This window comes from Trichogramma pretiosum, unplaced genomic scaffold (genome assembly GCF_000599845.2).
Source record: "Trichogramma pretiosum strain Unisexual culture from Peru unplaced genomic scaffold, Tpre_2.0 scaffold14, whole genome shotgun sequence".
NCBI lineage: Eukaryota > Metazoa > Arthropoda > Insecta > Hymenoptera > Trichogrammatidae > Trichogramma > Trichogramma pretiosum.
Genome location: NW_019641706.1, coordinates 1,477,644 through 1,490,740, shown reverse-complemented (window position 1 = coordinate 1,490,740; position 13,097 = coordinate 1,477,644). Strand labels below are relative to the sequence as shown.

Here is a 13,097-nt window from a genome sequence, read left to right as displayed (position 1 = left end):
CAATCGACACAAAAGAGAGGAGATACGTTCGCGGTGCGGTGAAAGGCGCTCTCGCGTCAAAACAACTTCTCTGGTATAAAGCAACTACAAACCGCGAGCCCGCATATATATAACCGTATAATGTTACTGTATATTATTCTAAACTGCGCTCTTACTTTAGAAAGGAGATTTCCCAATACGACGCAAAACGTATGTTATATACATATATATCTATTTTCACATCTATGTTCTATTAATAGTACCCAAAAAGGTTGTGTATGAAAAAAATAGAAGAAAGAAAAGTATGAAAAATGTTTAAAAAGTTACTCACGGTATTGTCGAAGCACGGCTACATAAAAGCCGAGCGATCCCCAGGTCTACATCGTACAACGCTTGCTGGTGCTCTCTGGCCGAAGACAGGAGATGACAAGTTAAGCTCGATGTCGCTCAGCGACGCAGTAAGCCTTGGCTCTCCACCGTAATTCTCTCTGAGTGGCTACAGTTTGGCGCTGTGTTGCTGCTTCCGCAGTAGTCAACTGGCAAATGCAACCCGGACGCCCGAGCGGACCCCTATTTGTAGCTTGAGCGCGGACCTCGACGAGAGAGCGCCTCGCGCCGAACAATCGCTCGCACACTAAGAGACACGTGTGTGTGTGTGTGTGTGAATGTGTGCGCGCGCCGCAGCGCTCTGCTCCGCAGCAACGTTCGAGAACATTCTAGAAGGTACGGGCCGAGACGAGTTGATTATGCGGGGAAAAAACGCGTTTGCGGGCTTCGAGCGAGTGCTTTTGAGTTTCTAGTCCGATCATAACCTCGCGTGGGCAGCGTTTGGTGTTGTTTTCTAATCATCATTCGGCTGTCAAGTTTTATTTTTGAGTGAAAATCGAGTGTGACGCAGTTAGCTTCCAAGCTAGTATTGATCGGCAAGCGCAGCGCCGTCAACACATCACGAGACTTCTAGCACGTTCGCCCAGGCCCGTGCCACCGCTGCCGCTGTGTGCAGTGTTGAGCTCTTCTCTCTCTCCCACCTTCTCTCGCTCGTCTCTTTGTGCCGTGCAGCACACACCAATACACGGACAGACTCAGGTCGAGCCTACTACTACTGTATAGGTGTGTATGCTGCACCGGTAACTGCGTAGTAGATTTCCCAACGACCGGTGCTGGGGTGGCTCTCTGCGCTTTTAATATATCTATATACAACGTCACGTAGACACGCTACTATATATACAATAATACTATGGCCCGATCGAGCGACTCCGAAGAGGCGGAATACGACGAGAACGACTACGATTGCGAGGACGAGTTCACCGACGAGGAGGATTATCATCAGCGTCAACGTCGTGGTCAGCACCTCAATGGCGACTCGACCTACGAAGACCCGCGAGCGGCTATGGTGGCCTCGCCGCCTTCGACTACGGCTCAACAGCAGCAGTACCCGTGGGCTGACGTGCTGTTCATGATTGGCTTCTTTCCGATCGCGGTCAACGCCGCTACGTACGCTCTGGTTGTCGCCTTGAATCATCTGGTCGACAGCGTCTGGTCCGAGGAAATCTGATGGGGTCAGAAAGAGCCCAGCAAGCAGCTCTACGAACGATGCATTGTTGCCGTTGCCGCTGCCGTCGTTATTTAGGCTTGGCTCCTTCTTTGCACAACGCGCGGCGTTAAAGGGGCATATGTTTGTTATCTATTGTATTAAGCTTGCTACTGCTGCTGCTGCTGAATGCTGTTGATGTCTTTTAATGCTCGTGTACTGGCCACCGCTCGAGACATACGAACGTAAACATAGATACACAAACACAACGAACGATCTCGAGTGGGGGCGAGAAGAGCAGAGGAGAGAGAAGAGAACGTTTCTTTGACGTTTATCTCTCGATCCGTTTAAATGCGTAACACATTATATTATATAGATAAGGCTTGTTATCATAGGCAAAAGATGTTGTGTTTACATTTTTGTTACAGTCTAATAAGCATTTAAATAACATATAGTTATACAATAACGAACGTTTGTAAACACTACAGTGTCTTTTTATAGAGAAACAAATATGCAGCTAACTTACATAGATGCATTTATTTTGATAATGGTTAAATATAAGCGTATTTTTACCAAAACACAACGAGTTGTTTTCTTCCTTATATCTATTATGTATATCTCAAAACGTTCACACACTCATCGTATAATATACCAATATAAAGTTTACTCGTCTCTATTACATCGGAGCGGCAATTATCATATCTGGCAAACAACTATACGAGGAGAAGTAATTTTTGTAAGTGCTTATGTATGTAGCATGCTTTATGCGAGTGTATAAGAATCTCTCGAGGTCGTCGAGCTAGAGCGAAACAAATATTATTTTGGAAGATTCGCAGATTCAGAGAAGTGCATTATAGTATTATACGCTATATAACGATGCAGCGTTGCAGAAACTAAAAATATCTCGTCGTGCCGCCGCGCGTAGCAGCACAACAGGCATAGCAGGCAGGCTCCAATCGCGCGACGCGATCGTCAACGCTCGCACAGCAGGTCAACTTTGTGAATCATAATACGCTGCTGTTGCATATGGGCACATTAACTCATTAGCTGGATAATCGGAGAGACGCGATCGAAAAAAAGTCTGTTTGACAAATATAGAAGAGCAAGAGCAGCATGAACATTTTCTTGCGTGTCAGAGGTGCCTCATCGAAACGAAAATAGCCCCGATAAATAGCCTTTTCTGAAAACTTATCGGGTGCAGCAAAAAAATATAAAAAGAGAAGAAGTCAATCGAGTTTTTTTGCAAAGCGAGCGATATGAATATGTGCCTTTGGTAATTCTCTCTGCCTGTTAGTGCGAACCGGTTAATTCGTAATATATATAATACGTACACACACGCACGCACCAGCGTAATATAATGCACGATCTCTTAGAGGGACACAATGTGGGTCGTGAAAAAGATATTTTTAGCAAGTGCATACAACCACTTCTTTGCCATGCTACTTGCCAAAAACAAAAATCGATAAATAATAAAGACGTACAAGATTATATTTTATATTATATTGAAAGAGAATAATTGCCTGGTCGTAGGCGACCTTTCTGCGCGGTAATTTAGAAACGATTTGTTCTGTTGTATACGATATTTCCGGTTTTTTTCAATAAAAAAATGTCATAGATCGTTAGAAATGGGTTTATCATTCGGCTGTTTTTTATCGCTAAGAGTTCACTTCCATTATTTATGCCGAAATAAAATGAGTCCAAACGAGGTATTCGATAACAAATATTTTAGACACAACAGGACGCTACTGAAACAAGTCGCGCTTTGGCCCTATGCGTCGACGTCATCGAAAGTTGTCAAGAGAATATTCATTATTGTATGCTTTTATTCCATGAGTTTGCCGCAGGTGCGTATAATTCGATGAATTGAGCTCAACGTAAATTTACGCTTAACGTAAATTTGTAGAATTAAGTTTGCATTAGTTTTGCACTTTACAATTATTTTAAAATTTTTAAATAAGGCGATTCGGGGTATTGAGGAAATTGTATCAGTTAATGTAAATCAAGAAATAGTCATCGAAAACTTGACTGGTTTCTTATATTTTCATGCAGTAATAGCAAAAGTTATAACTCAAATTGTCACAGAAAAAAGGGTAAATTGAACTTCAAATGATCAACGAAAAAATGTCACTTACATGTCGTTCGTTTATGTTGCAGTTGAAATACCTGTACGAAGAAATTTCCAACGATTGGAAAATAATCACTGATAAAAGAGAAAAGGCTGTTCTCGAAAAATCAGCTGCCGTTGGTCGAAATTTGACTCTCGCCTATACTGGTTGCTTCGATTTTCTCAAAATTTAACTTGCACAATATAGTTTAATTTTACTCGCTCATAATTTATCTTGAAATGATTTAAAAAATATTATAGTGGTTGTAAAGCAAATGAACTAAAACTTGGCCGGAAATTTTTTTATATTAATACTCGATTTGTGATTATTTAACCGCGAAGGAATATAAATCAATTTTTTTTCAGGATTCGTTGTCATCAGCGCAATATTATTCATATCGATAAATGCATTTGTCCCAGTTTTGTTAAATTACATTTTGCCAGGCAATACAACTTACCAAAAACAACTATGCATTTATGCCGAATACTTTGTGGATCAAGAAAAATATTTTTATTATATTTTTACGCACACTATGATCATCGGTGTAATGACAGTTTACGTCGCAACTACCATCGATTGTGTTTTCGTTTGTTGCGTTCAACACGTTGTAGGCTTATTCAACATCATAAAGTTAATATTCTTCGTAAAGTTCTTTATTTCAATATCAAGTAGATTTTATTAGAAATAGTCGAAAGCTGGTCTCATATACACTAAAAACATTTAATTTAGGATCAAGTTATTTTCATTTTAAAAAATGAATGTGTGATAATTGGGGTTATTTTAACCCTAAATTCTACTTGATATCAGAAAGGTTTTATAATTGATGTAAAAAATTAATAAATGCTTTCCTGGGTTTTTCCAGATACCGTTTGAGAGAAATTAGCAGAATATACGATACTGCTGTGAATGAATCCATAATCGATTTGCACTTTGACGCGAAGAAATATTTAATTAACGTTGTTGAGATTCACAAAAAAACTCTCGAGTAAAGTAATTTTTAAATATATTATTTTACTAAATTTAAAAAAGTATGATTATGAATTTTTTTAGTTTAGCTGAGCTCATCCAAAATACCTACAATGAGTGCTTTTTTTTACTTACTATATTAATTGTTGCCGGATTAGCCACTTTTACTTATGTTGTAAGTAAGTAGTTAAAAAAAAATTAAAAGAGATTTATCTTTGAATTGTTTTTTTTATAGTTAGCTGAAAATGTACATAATCCACTAAATTTTATGAGGATTTGGTGTTTATGGTTTGGCGCTATCGTTTACATGTTTTTCGTGAATTTACCAGGTCAAAAATTATTAAATATCAGCGAAGAACTTTTTCTGGCACTGTGAAGTTCAAAAATATTACGCTTTTTAATTTTATAAATTTTTTCTAATACAGTTAATTTATGCTTTCAGTTATAATAGCAGTTGGCACAAATTTCCAATGAAAACACGTTTTATAATCCAAGTGATGATGATTCGTTGCTTGTCACCGTGTCGTTTGACAGCAGGCCCTTTGATAGAAATTAATTTTCAAAGCTGCAGTAATGTAAATGTTTCGTCAATTAAATACCTTTTGTAAACGATTGATTAAATATTATTAATTTATCTTTAATTGCAGCTTCTTAGAATGGCATTTTCATATTTTACCGTTGTAAATTCAATGAATAGTTGAAAAAATAGACAAGTTAAAGCTTCATTGTGCAGGTTGATTGTTAATGAAAACAACTATTTTTTATTTTCAGTTATATCATTCTCGAAAAATGAATGAAAAATGTAGAAGAACGTTTTCCTTTATCAAAAAGTAAGTCAACAAAGTTGAAAACAAAAAAATCGAAAAAAAGTTCCCTATACATAAATTGCAAAATAAGTTCTGGCTTCATCAATACCACAATCAACAATAGATACAGTTTCATTCAACGCGATTCCAGCAGCTTTTTTGAAATTTTGTTTTGCACATACTGATATTTGTAAAGGCATTCAATCTAGTTTACAAATATGTAAACTAAGTTATTCTACGATATGCTGTACATTTTAAAAATGCACCAAGTATAGTGGTAACGCAACGACAAAATCAACTGCGTAGATAGAGCACAAATGCTCTTGATTTACAATAGTTAAAATTCGTTTGTTAGCCCGTGACAGCGTTCCATCACGTACACTTCTACTGCGTCTAATTCTCTTTTCTTTTTTCGATTTTTTTATTTTATCATTTCAACATTTTTAAAAAAATTTTCAGCATTGAATTTAGACTACGAAGACCAATGAAAATGCTCGATTATTCCAAAAACCATGATACATCGGCTTCGTGCACGTGCCCAACGACGGGGGCCAACAAAGAAACGCCGTAAAAAACCCCCATCCTTTCACAATCTGCCTCGTGTCGACTCTATAGCTAGCGAGCCAAAGAAAAAAACAACAACAGCCGTTACGTCTATTTTACCCAGCGACGAGCATCGTCGTGGCAACGTATACTACTAGCCCATCGGGAACGTAAAAACCCAAAAATCATTCCCCGAAAATGTACCTCGGGCAAGTCCATCGTCTCTGCGAGTATCTACGCTCGTGGATATTTCTAGATAATACATGGGTGCGGTGCTGCACGGCACGTTCCATATAGCCGGTGCGCGCAGCCGAGCTCCAACCGGCCGGTGAGACGCGCATCTGCAACAGCGCATCGTGTTGGTAAACACGCAGCAGCAGAGGCCGCACAGAGCGCAGCTGTCAGCTTACATACATATATATACAGCAACGGCACGAACACACGCATATATGTATAGTACACGTTTCACATACGTATATATGTATATAGAGCTATTCGCGCCCACAAGCGACGAGGACTGCTGCTGCTGCTTCTGTGCAGAAAGTCACGTAAGCCACTCTTCCTAATCGATGATGAACTCGCAGCAACTTCGCCCAAGCGACGAGTTGCTATGTATGCATTCTTGACCCTTTTTTGCAATGCAAAAGTGCTTCTCGAGTGCTCCGGGCGACTCTTGAATTGGCTATCAAGAAGTATGACGCATAAAATAGGATCAAATTGTTGAAAAATTTTAAAGCTTTTTCATAGTCCTTTTATAAACGTTGCAAGTCTAAGATTAGATTCTACGCAACAACGATTTTTTTCTTTTCATAAAAAGGGTTTAAAAGAGGAGCGTCCAGATATATTTTTTTCCTTCAGTGAAACAGTACATCGAGTTCTCGGATGAAGTTTATAAACGGCGCTCGCAGATAACAATTAGCCGGCAACAATCGATAAATATAGAATCGGCTGTTTATATCTCTGAGCACGTTTTACCGGCACATAACGCGAAAACATTGACAAAGGTCACGATATATTAAAGTTGGCTAAATCCTCGAGGCGATCATCGCGTTATAATTGCACTTACATACGATGCGGTCATCGATGCGCGCATTTACGAAAGGGTCGAGCGTATAAATACTAGCGATCGTATGCGGGTCATTCAAGAATTTTTATTATACCGGTGTGCTCTTGAATGAAAAAAAAAATAAATAAAAATAAATTATAGGTAATGTAAAAAAACAGAAAAAAGATCCAAGGTTTTTTCTTTAGATCTGTATACCGATATTCGCGCTGTGCTTTCATCATCTCGAGCTACCCGGGCACACGCAGGAGAGACGAGACCCGGTGCACACACACATACACTCATACACACACGCACACGAACTCAGCACAAAGCCGGGGCTGAGCGCTGTTATATATATATAGCCCATACGCAGAGCGATCAATACGCGGTGCAGAGAAGAGCGGTAGCACAGCGCTGCTGCTGTTGCCTGCTGCTGCCTGGAAGCCAACCGACCGAGTTGTAAGACGCAAATGGAAGTCCTGACCCTTTTATACGCTTCGTACTGCGTAATACCGGTTTTGCGTTCTATTACGCCTTCGTGCTTGAGCTCGTGTTATGTATCGCTGCCGAGAGCGAGGATACGCTTATGATTGTTATTTTGTAGCGACAGCATAGTGGAGGACGAGAATCCGATGATGCGACGTGCAGGTTTTGATTGCGAGGAAAGCTAATACACTTGGTGAGACACACACGTGTGTGTGTATATCTTTTCTTTTCAAAAAGCTGAGAGTGTAGGATTGGCAACAACAAAAATATCGCGTAGCGTGGGATTTGTACATTCGAACGATCAGCATTCTTACAGAACATGCATAGCAATCATTCGTCAACAGTAAAATATAACAGCTGTCGCAGTTTGGAAACGAAATTTTCTTGAGCAGGATTCTTCTTTGTTTGAATGTTCGAATTCAGCTTATCAAATTGTCAAATTTTTTATGGCTCTTATTTTTTTTTTTTTTTGAACTCATACGCCTTCCGTTGTCAATTCTTGAAAATTGTTTAGGCATTGAAGCTGGTACAAATAGGTATTAAAAACCAAAAGAAACAAATGAACAAACGAATTTCACCATATATCTTCAACTTTTATCTAAAAAAGGCATTGAGGTTTCACTGCTCTAGGCAGCCTGTTCAGGACTTAAAATTTTTGTTCGTATTGTGTATAATATACGGGTCAATTCATAAAATATAATACGTACAACCGTACATATAACTGTACTAGCAAAAATTGACTTTCCTCTTCTTTATTTACATTTACGTATAATACGCTTGTTTTTATTTTCAATTATTGATTGTGCAAATTCAATTTATTTCGTTCCAAAGTGAAAAGAATCAAGTTGGTAGCAAAACATTTAAAGCTATCATTTGACCTGATACTGATTATTTCACGTACCAATTCTCACTCACTTCTCGTTCTTTCTGTATCATAAATTCTTATAAGCATGAAAATCACGGTAATACATGAACGCAACGTGTACGAATAATTCCAGAACGAAAACCAGAAAAAGAAGGCATCATCGTTCCGCCATGATCGGGAATCTTGGCAACACCGGCTGCGAGAAGTATATACATCTATAGAAGCATACGAAGCAGCCGCCGCTGCCGGGTGACCGAGCGGCACTCGTCGAAACAAGCAGCGACAGGAAAAAAGTCCCCCTTCGACGAATCTCAACAAGCTTTTGATATGTAATAGGAAAGAAAAAAATTGAATGAAGTTTTTAGGTCGCCGAGCACTGGTTGACATTCGAAAAATAACGTAAGGGCTCGTAATCTTTGTGCCCCGAAATACCCGAGCGGGGTATACGTGTTTGTGTGCGTGTGTGCAGTATACTTGTATAAACGCATACAGAGTTACGCGCAGCTTCGCTAGCTCTGGAAATTTCCACTGCGCAATTGCAACTATATACTACCCTAGAATTGAATGTATAAGGATGAGTCTATATCGAAGCAAATGAGTCAAATATTTTGTTTCGATAATTTCGTGCGAGTATTGTTCTTCAGTGACGTATCTGCATTTTATGAATCTCAAGTCAGTCTTTCGTGACTTTTAAAAAACCTTTAAATGTATTTTTACAAGAAATGGTCTAGATTTTTGGAAAAAATACTTCAAAAAGTTTGGATAAATCGGATTAGATGCTTCTAAGCAAATTAAAATAATTTAGATCTACTCAGCTAACGTTCGGGTTTTTATTAATAAAACCTCAGAAAGATTTTTCACATCACCTAGAATAAAAGCTATATTTTAATAAGGCACAGGTCTGAGGCACGAAGAATGAGAATCGAATAGATTCAGTTTTCTATTATAATCTTTTTTACATGAACTTATTTAATCATTCGGTAAAAACTTAATTCATGTTAGTTGAAATTATTTGTATAGGTCATTCGATTTGACATAGAATCGGCCATATTTATGTAAGTAAGTATGAACTTTGGCCGAGGAGTACAGTACTGCCATCATTTCACAAAACTGCAACAATGTGACTTGTATGGGATACCGGTAGAGTAGATCAGTTTGTTATTATTTGCAGATAAAGAACAGTTCAATATTACCGACAAAGCACGTCAAGTTTATTTAATAATTAGTTTTATTTTTGAAATCAGTCTCCATGGTAATTTTAGTATTGTTCAATTGAAAGACATACTTAAATTGAAAGTTTCAGATATTTTCAACCCATTTTTCTGAAAAAACCGTTTGATGAAATGGTTTAAAATTTTAAGCAGATGTTCTTAAAAACAATGCAAAGGCCTTATAACAGTCTAGTCAAATTAATTTTTAAAATGTAAAAAATAAAATGCTAAACAATAAAATTTCAAATAGTATCTTAAAAAAAATTTTAAATTAAAAAATCAAATATTCCAAAAAAACGGCAAAAGATGATGCCTACGTCACGCGGGGTTCCCAGGCGGTCACCCATCCAAGTACTAACCGCGCTCAACGTTGCTTATATTCGGTGATCGGACGAGAACCGTAGCTTTCAACGTGATATGGACGTAGACATTAGAACGAAATACGGAGTAAAACAAATTTCAGAGTACATTTTATTCTATTTTTTTTGGGCATGGTGTAATTTGAAGCTTTCAATGCTTTTAAAAAGTTTAAACACAAAAACTTTCAACATGTGTAAATATTCTATAATATTCTTGATTTGTTTGAGATATGTATTGAGAAATGACTCGTTATAGAATTTTTACCAATATCCTTGTTGAAAAAAATGACGTATATTTCGGATGTCTTATTCGGACAATATAATTAACGTTATTAATGATTTCAACTTCAAGACAACAGAATCTACCAAAAAATAAATCTTGTGTTTTTTTGTTTAACGGAGTCAACAAATTAGAAAAAAAACTCTATCTTTTTTTATATACTTGATTACTAATCAAATTTTCTTGATGAGATGTAATTTGCATGTATCATCATTGGTTTTTACTTTTTACAACAATTTTTCTTCTGCAAGAAGCACATCCTAGAAATGCAACATTTTTTCACCATTGGTGTAACGCTTTTTCTCATATGCCATGTCATTTGCCATGAATTGCCATTAAATGGCCATTTTTTATGAAAAAAGCCTTACACCAATGGTGAAAAAATGTTCCATTTCTACCAGGGCAAACTCTTTTTCTATTTTCGCCATGATTACATTTATGGTCATGATTTTGAGGCATTTTGGACTCACTTGCATATCCTAATTAATAGTTAAATGCTCTATCGTAAATGATATAACTTTGAGTAAACATTTAAAAACAATAATTTGATTAATTACTTTTTGTGATGAACTCGTTAAACTTTGAATGATTTTGCAACGGTTATTGAAAAAAAATGAATTCTATAAGAAGTAAAATATAAAAATACTCATCTCGTTTCATTTATCTTATCAATTATATTTTATCACAATGAGTAATGTACGATTTTTGCACTACAACACGAGTTATCAGTGTACTCAATTGCTACGTGAATTATGTAACAATCAACAACGGAAGCACTCTACAATGCACGGCTTTAAATCGAATTCATCATAAATCTGAATGATTCATAAATTATTAATTCAATATTTACATTCATGACTTCGATTATACCATTATTATAATCATCATCAGTGGACAGATTCCTCCTTCAATCTTTTGAATCGCGCCCAAACGCCACCCTTGGCGTAGGCCAGAAACGACGTGCGATCCATCTCCAGAGGCCAGGGTGACTTTGCCGACGGCGCGACGCGATATCTCAGCAGCAGCGTCGCCGCGGCGAGCTTCACCAGCATCAGTCCGAGTCGCATGCCCACGCACATGCGCGGTCCCTCGCCGAACGCCAGGAACAGATACCTGTTGCGCTCGGCCAGCTGCTCGGGGCCGAATCGATCGGGCCGAAAGGCCTCCGGCTCTGACCAGTAACGGGGGTCGTTCTGCAGCGCCATCGCAGGTATCATGACGCCGTCGCCCGGGCGCAGTCGGCACTCGGCGCCGTCCTCGCCCAGCAGAGTCGTCTCGCGACTGCATCGCTTGTAAAGCGCCGGCGCCGGGGGTATCAATCGCAGTGATTCGTAGACCGCCTGCTCGAGGTAGCTCATGGCCTTGAGCGACTCGTAGGTGATCGGTTTGCCGCCACTCACGTCGCGCACGTGTCGCCGAATCTTGTCCTGCTCCTCGGGATTACGCGCGAGCTGATAGACGAAGAAGGCCAGAGTCAGGCTCGACGTCTCGTACACGTCCGTGTGATAGATCAGCAGGTCGGCTATGATGCTCTCGATGTCGTTCTCGTCGTTGGTGTCCAGGACGAATTGCAAAAAGTCGTTGGGTTTTCGAGGCTGCTCCCGGCGATGTTTCAGTATGCTCAACAGCGTCTCGCGGAAAAAGTCCTCGGCGCTCCGGGGTAGGAAGCGCACGTCGGCGAAGCCCGCGAGCTCGGGCAGAAAGAACACTACGGCTTGCTTCACGACGTTGACCAAGCCCGGCTCGAAGAGGCCCTCCGCCACCACGTGAAACGAGCCGGGATCTCGCTCGTCGGCGAAGCACCGACCCTCGACCTCCAAGGCCGAGTTGGCCACCATTTCGCCGGTGTAGCGCACGAACAGTTTCTTCAGTTCGGGCTCGTACTCTTGCACCTTCGACTCGGCGAGTCGCCGCTCGATGAACGCCGTCATCATCTCGCACACGTTCCGAGCGATCGCAAACAGATAGCTCAACTTTTTACCCGACAGGTGGCCGACGACCCGTGCTCGTTTCTCCCGCCAGGCCTGCAGATCGTGAATGAAGAATGGATTCTTGGCCAGTATCGCGTCGGTCTTCGGATTGATTTCGCGGCCGTTGTGATGGAAACTGGCAAAATCCGACTGCAGTACCTGCTTGACGAGATCCGGGTCGCGCAGAACCAGCATGGGCTTGCGCATGAAGTAGATGCCCACGGCGCTGGCGTCACCCGGAGCCTCGTGATAGGCCCGATTTGCGAGATACTCGAGGCTCTCGTGCATCAGCAGACTCGGCAGCATGTGGCCGACCCCGGGCCAGCAGCCCGGCAGCGTCGGCACGTTTTTCTGCTTGGCCCAGTGGCCGTGGGTACGCGTGAGATACCAGTAGAGACAGGTGAGCGCGAGAATCGCGCCGAGCAAGAGCAGCATCGTGACGGTGCACGCGGCGGACTGCGCGAAGTCACTGCAGCTATGTCATGCTACACTCGCAAGATTAATTGCAATCGTGTCGAGTGTGCGTGTGTCGAGTATTGTTGTATATCTGGGATCTACTCAATGACGTGACGATTTTATATAGCGATGCTATTAAGGAAAACTAGCATGTTTACATTGAAAAATGTATAGCAACGCGCTAATCTTCCTTAACAGCATCGATACACGATTTATCACGTGCATCAAAGTCATCAAAGTTACTTATTATATTTTTCAGCGTATATAGCCGATGCATATCGTTACTCGTATCATCATAATGTGCCTCTCATCCCCATCCTTGAGAAAATCAGAACCAAATAGCGGCATTATAATAATAATACAAACTTCACTGCATACTCATGTAGCTTTTCACGAATGTGTACAGTAAAACAGAGGTATTTTTGTGAAAAATGTAACCAGGACAATTATTTATGAGGAAGCTCTTTGCCAATGTATTGGCAGCAGATTTTCTTT

At 40.1% G+C, this 13,097-nt stretch overlaps 2 protein-coding genes and 1 non-coding gene across 3 annotated transcripts in view; 1 reads left to right on the top strand and 2 right to left on the bottom strand.

Moving 5' to 3' along the window:
• The window catches only part of LOC106656897 (brain protein I3), a 61,639-nt gene extending 61,223 nt beyond the window's left edge, over positions 1 to 416 (bottom strand). Inside the window, exon 1 of the mRNA XM_014378058.2 lies at positions 311 to 416. The gene's annotated coding sequence lies outside the window, so the exon portion shown is untranslated. The remainder of the gene's footprint in view (positions 1 to 310) is intronic.
• Positions 417 to 3,049: 2,633 nt separating this feature from the next.
• LOC106656831 lies at positions 3,050 to 9,431 on the top strand. The gene is made up of 9 exons (XM_014377984.2): positions 3,050 to 3,056; positions 3,126 to 3,354; positions 3,469 to 3,600; positions 3,665 to 3,782; positions 3,981 to 4,245; positions 4,478 to 4,600; positions 4,666 to 4,756; positions 4,817 to 4,953; positions 5,024 to 9,431. The coding sequence occupies exons 2-9, from the start codon at positions 3,136 to 3,138 to the stop codon at positions 5,187 to 5,189; spliced, it is 1,251 nt and encodes a 416-aa protein (XP_014233470.2). The 5' UTR covers positions 3,050 to 3,056; positions 3,126 to 3,135; the 3' UTR covers positions 5,190 to 9,431.
• A 416-nt stretch (positions 9,432 to 9,847) lies between these two features.
• LOC111694526 lies at positions 9,848 to 9,966 on the bottom strand. The gene has a single exon (XR_002763656.1). It is a non-coding gene; the product is annotated as a 5S ribosomal RNA (ribosomal RNA).
• Positions 9,967 to 13,097: the final 3,131 nt, after the last annotated feature.

What these genes read in the sequence shown, in the direction of transcription:
- LOC106656831 (XM_014377984.2), top strand. Translation starts at nt 3,136, where the DNA reads ATGGGTTTATCATTCGGCTGTTTTTTATCGCTAAGAGTTCACTTCCAT. An exon ending in ATTCCATGAGTTTGCCGCAG is followed by an intron (nt 3,355 to 3,468) that starts GTGCGTATAATT and finishes TTTTTAAATAAG; the next exon opens with GCGATTCGGGGTATTGAGGA. An exon ending in TAGCCACTTTTACTTATGTT is followed by an intron (nt 4,757 to 4,816) that starts GTAAGTAAGTAG and finishes TTTTTTTTATAG; the next exon opens with TTAGCTGAAAATGTACATAA.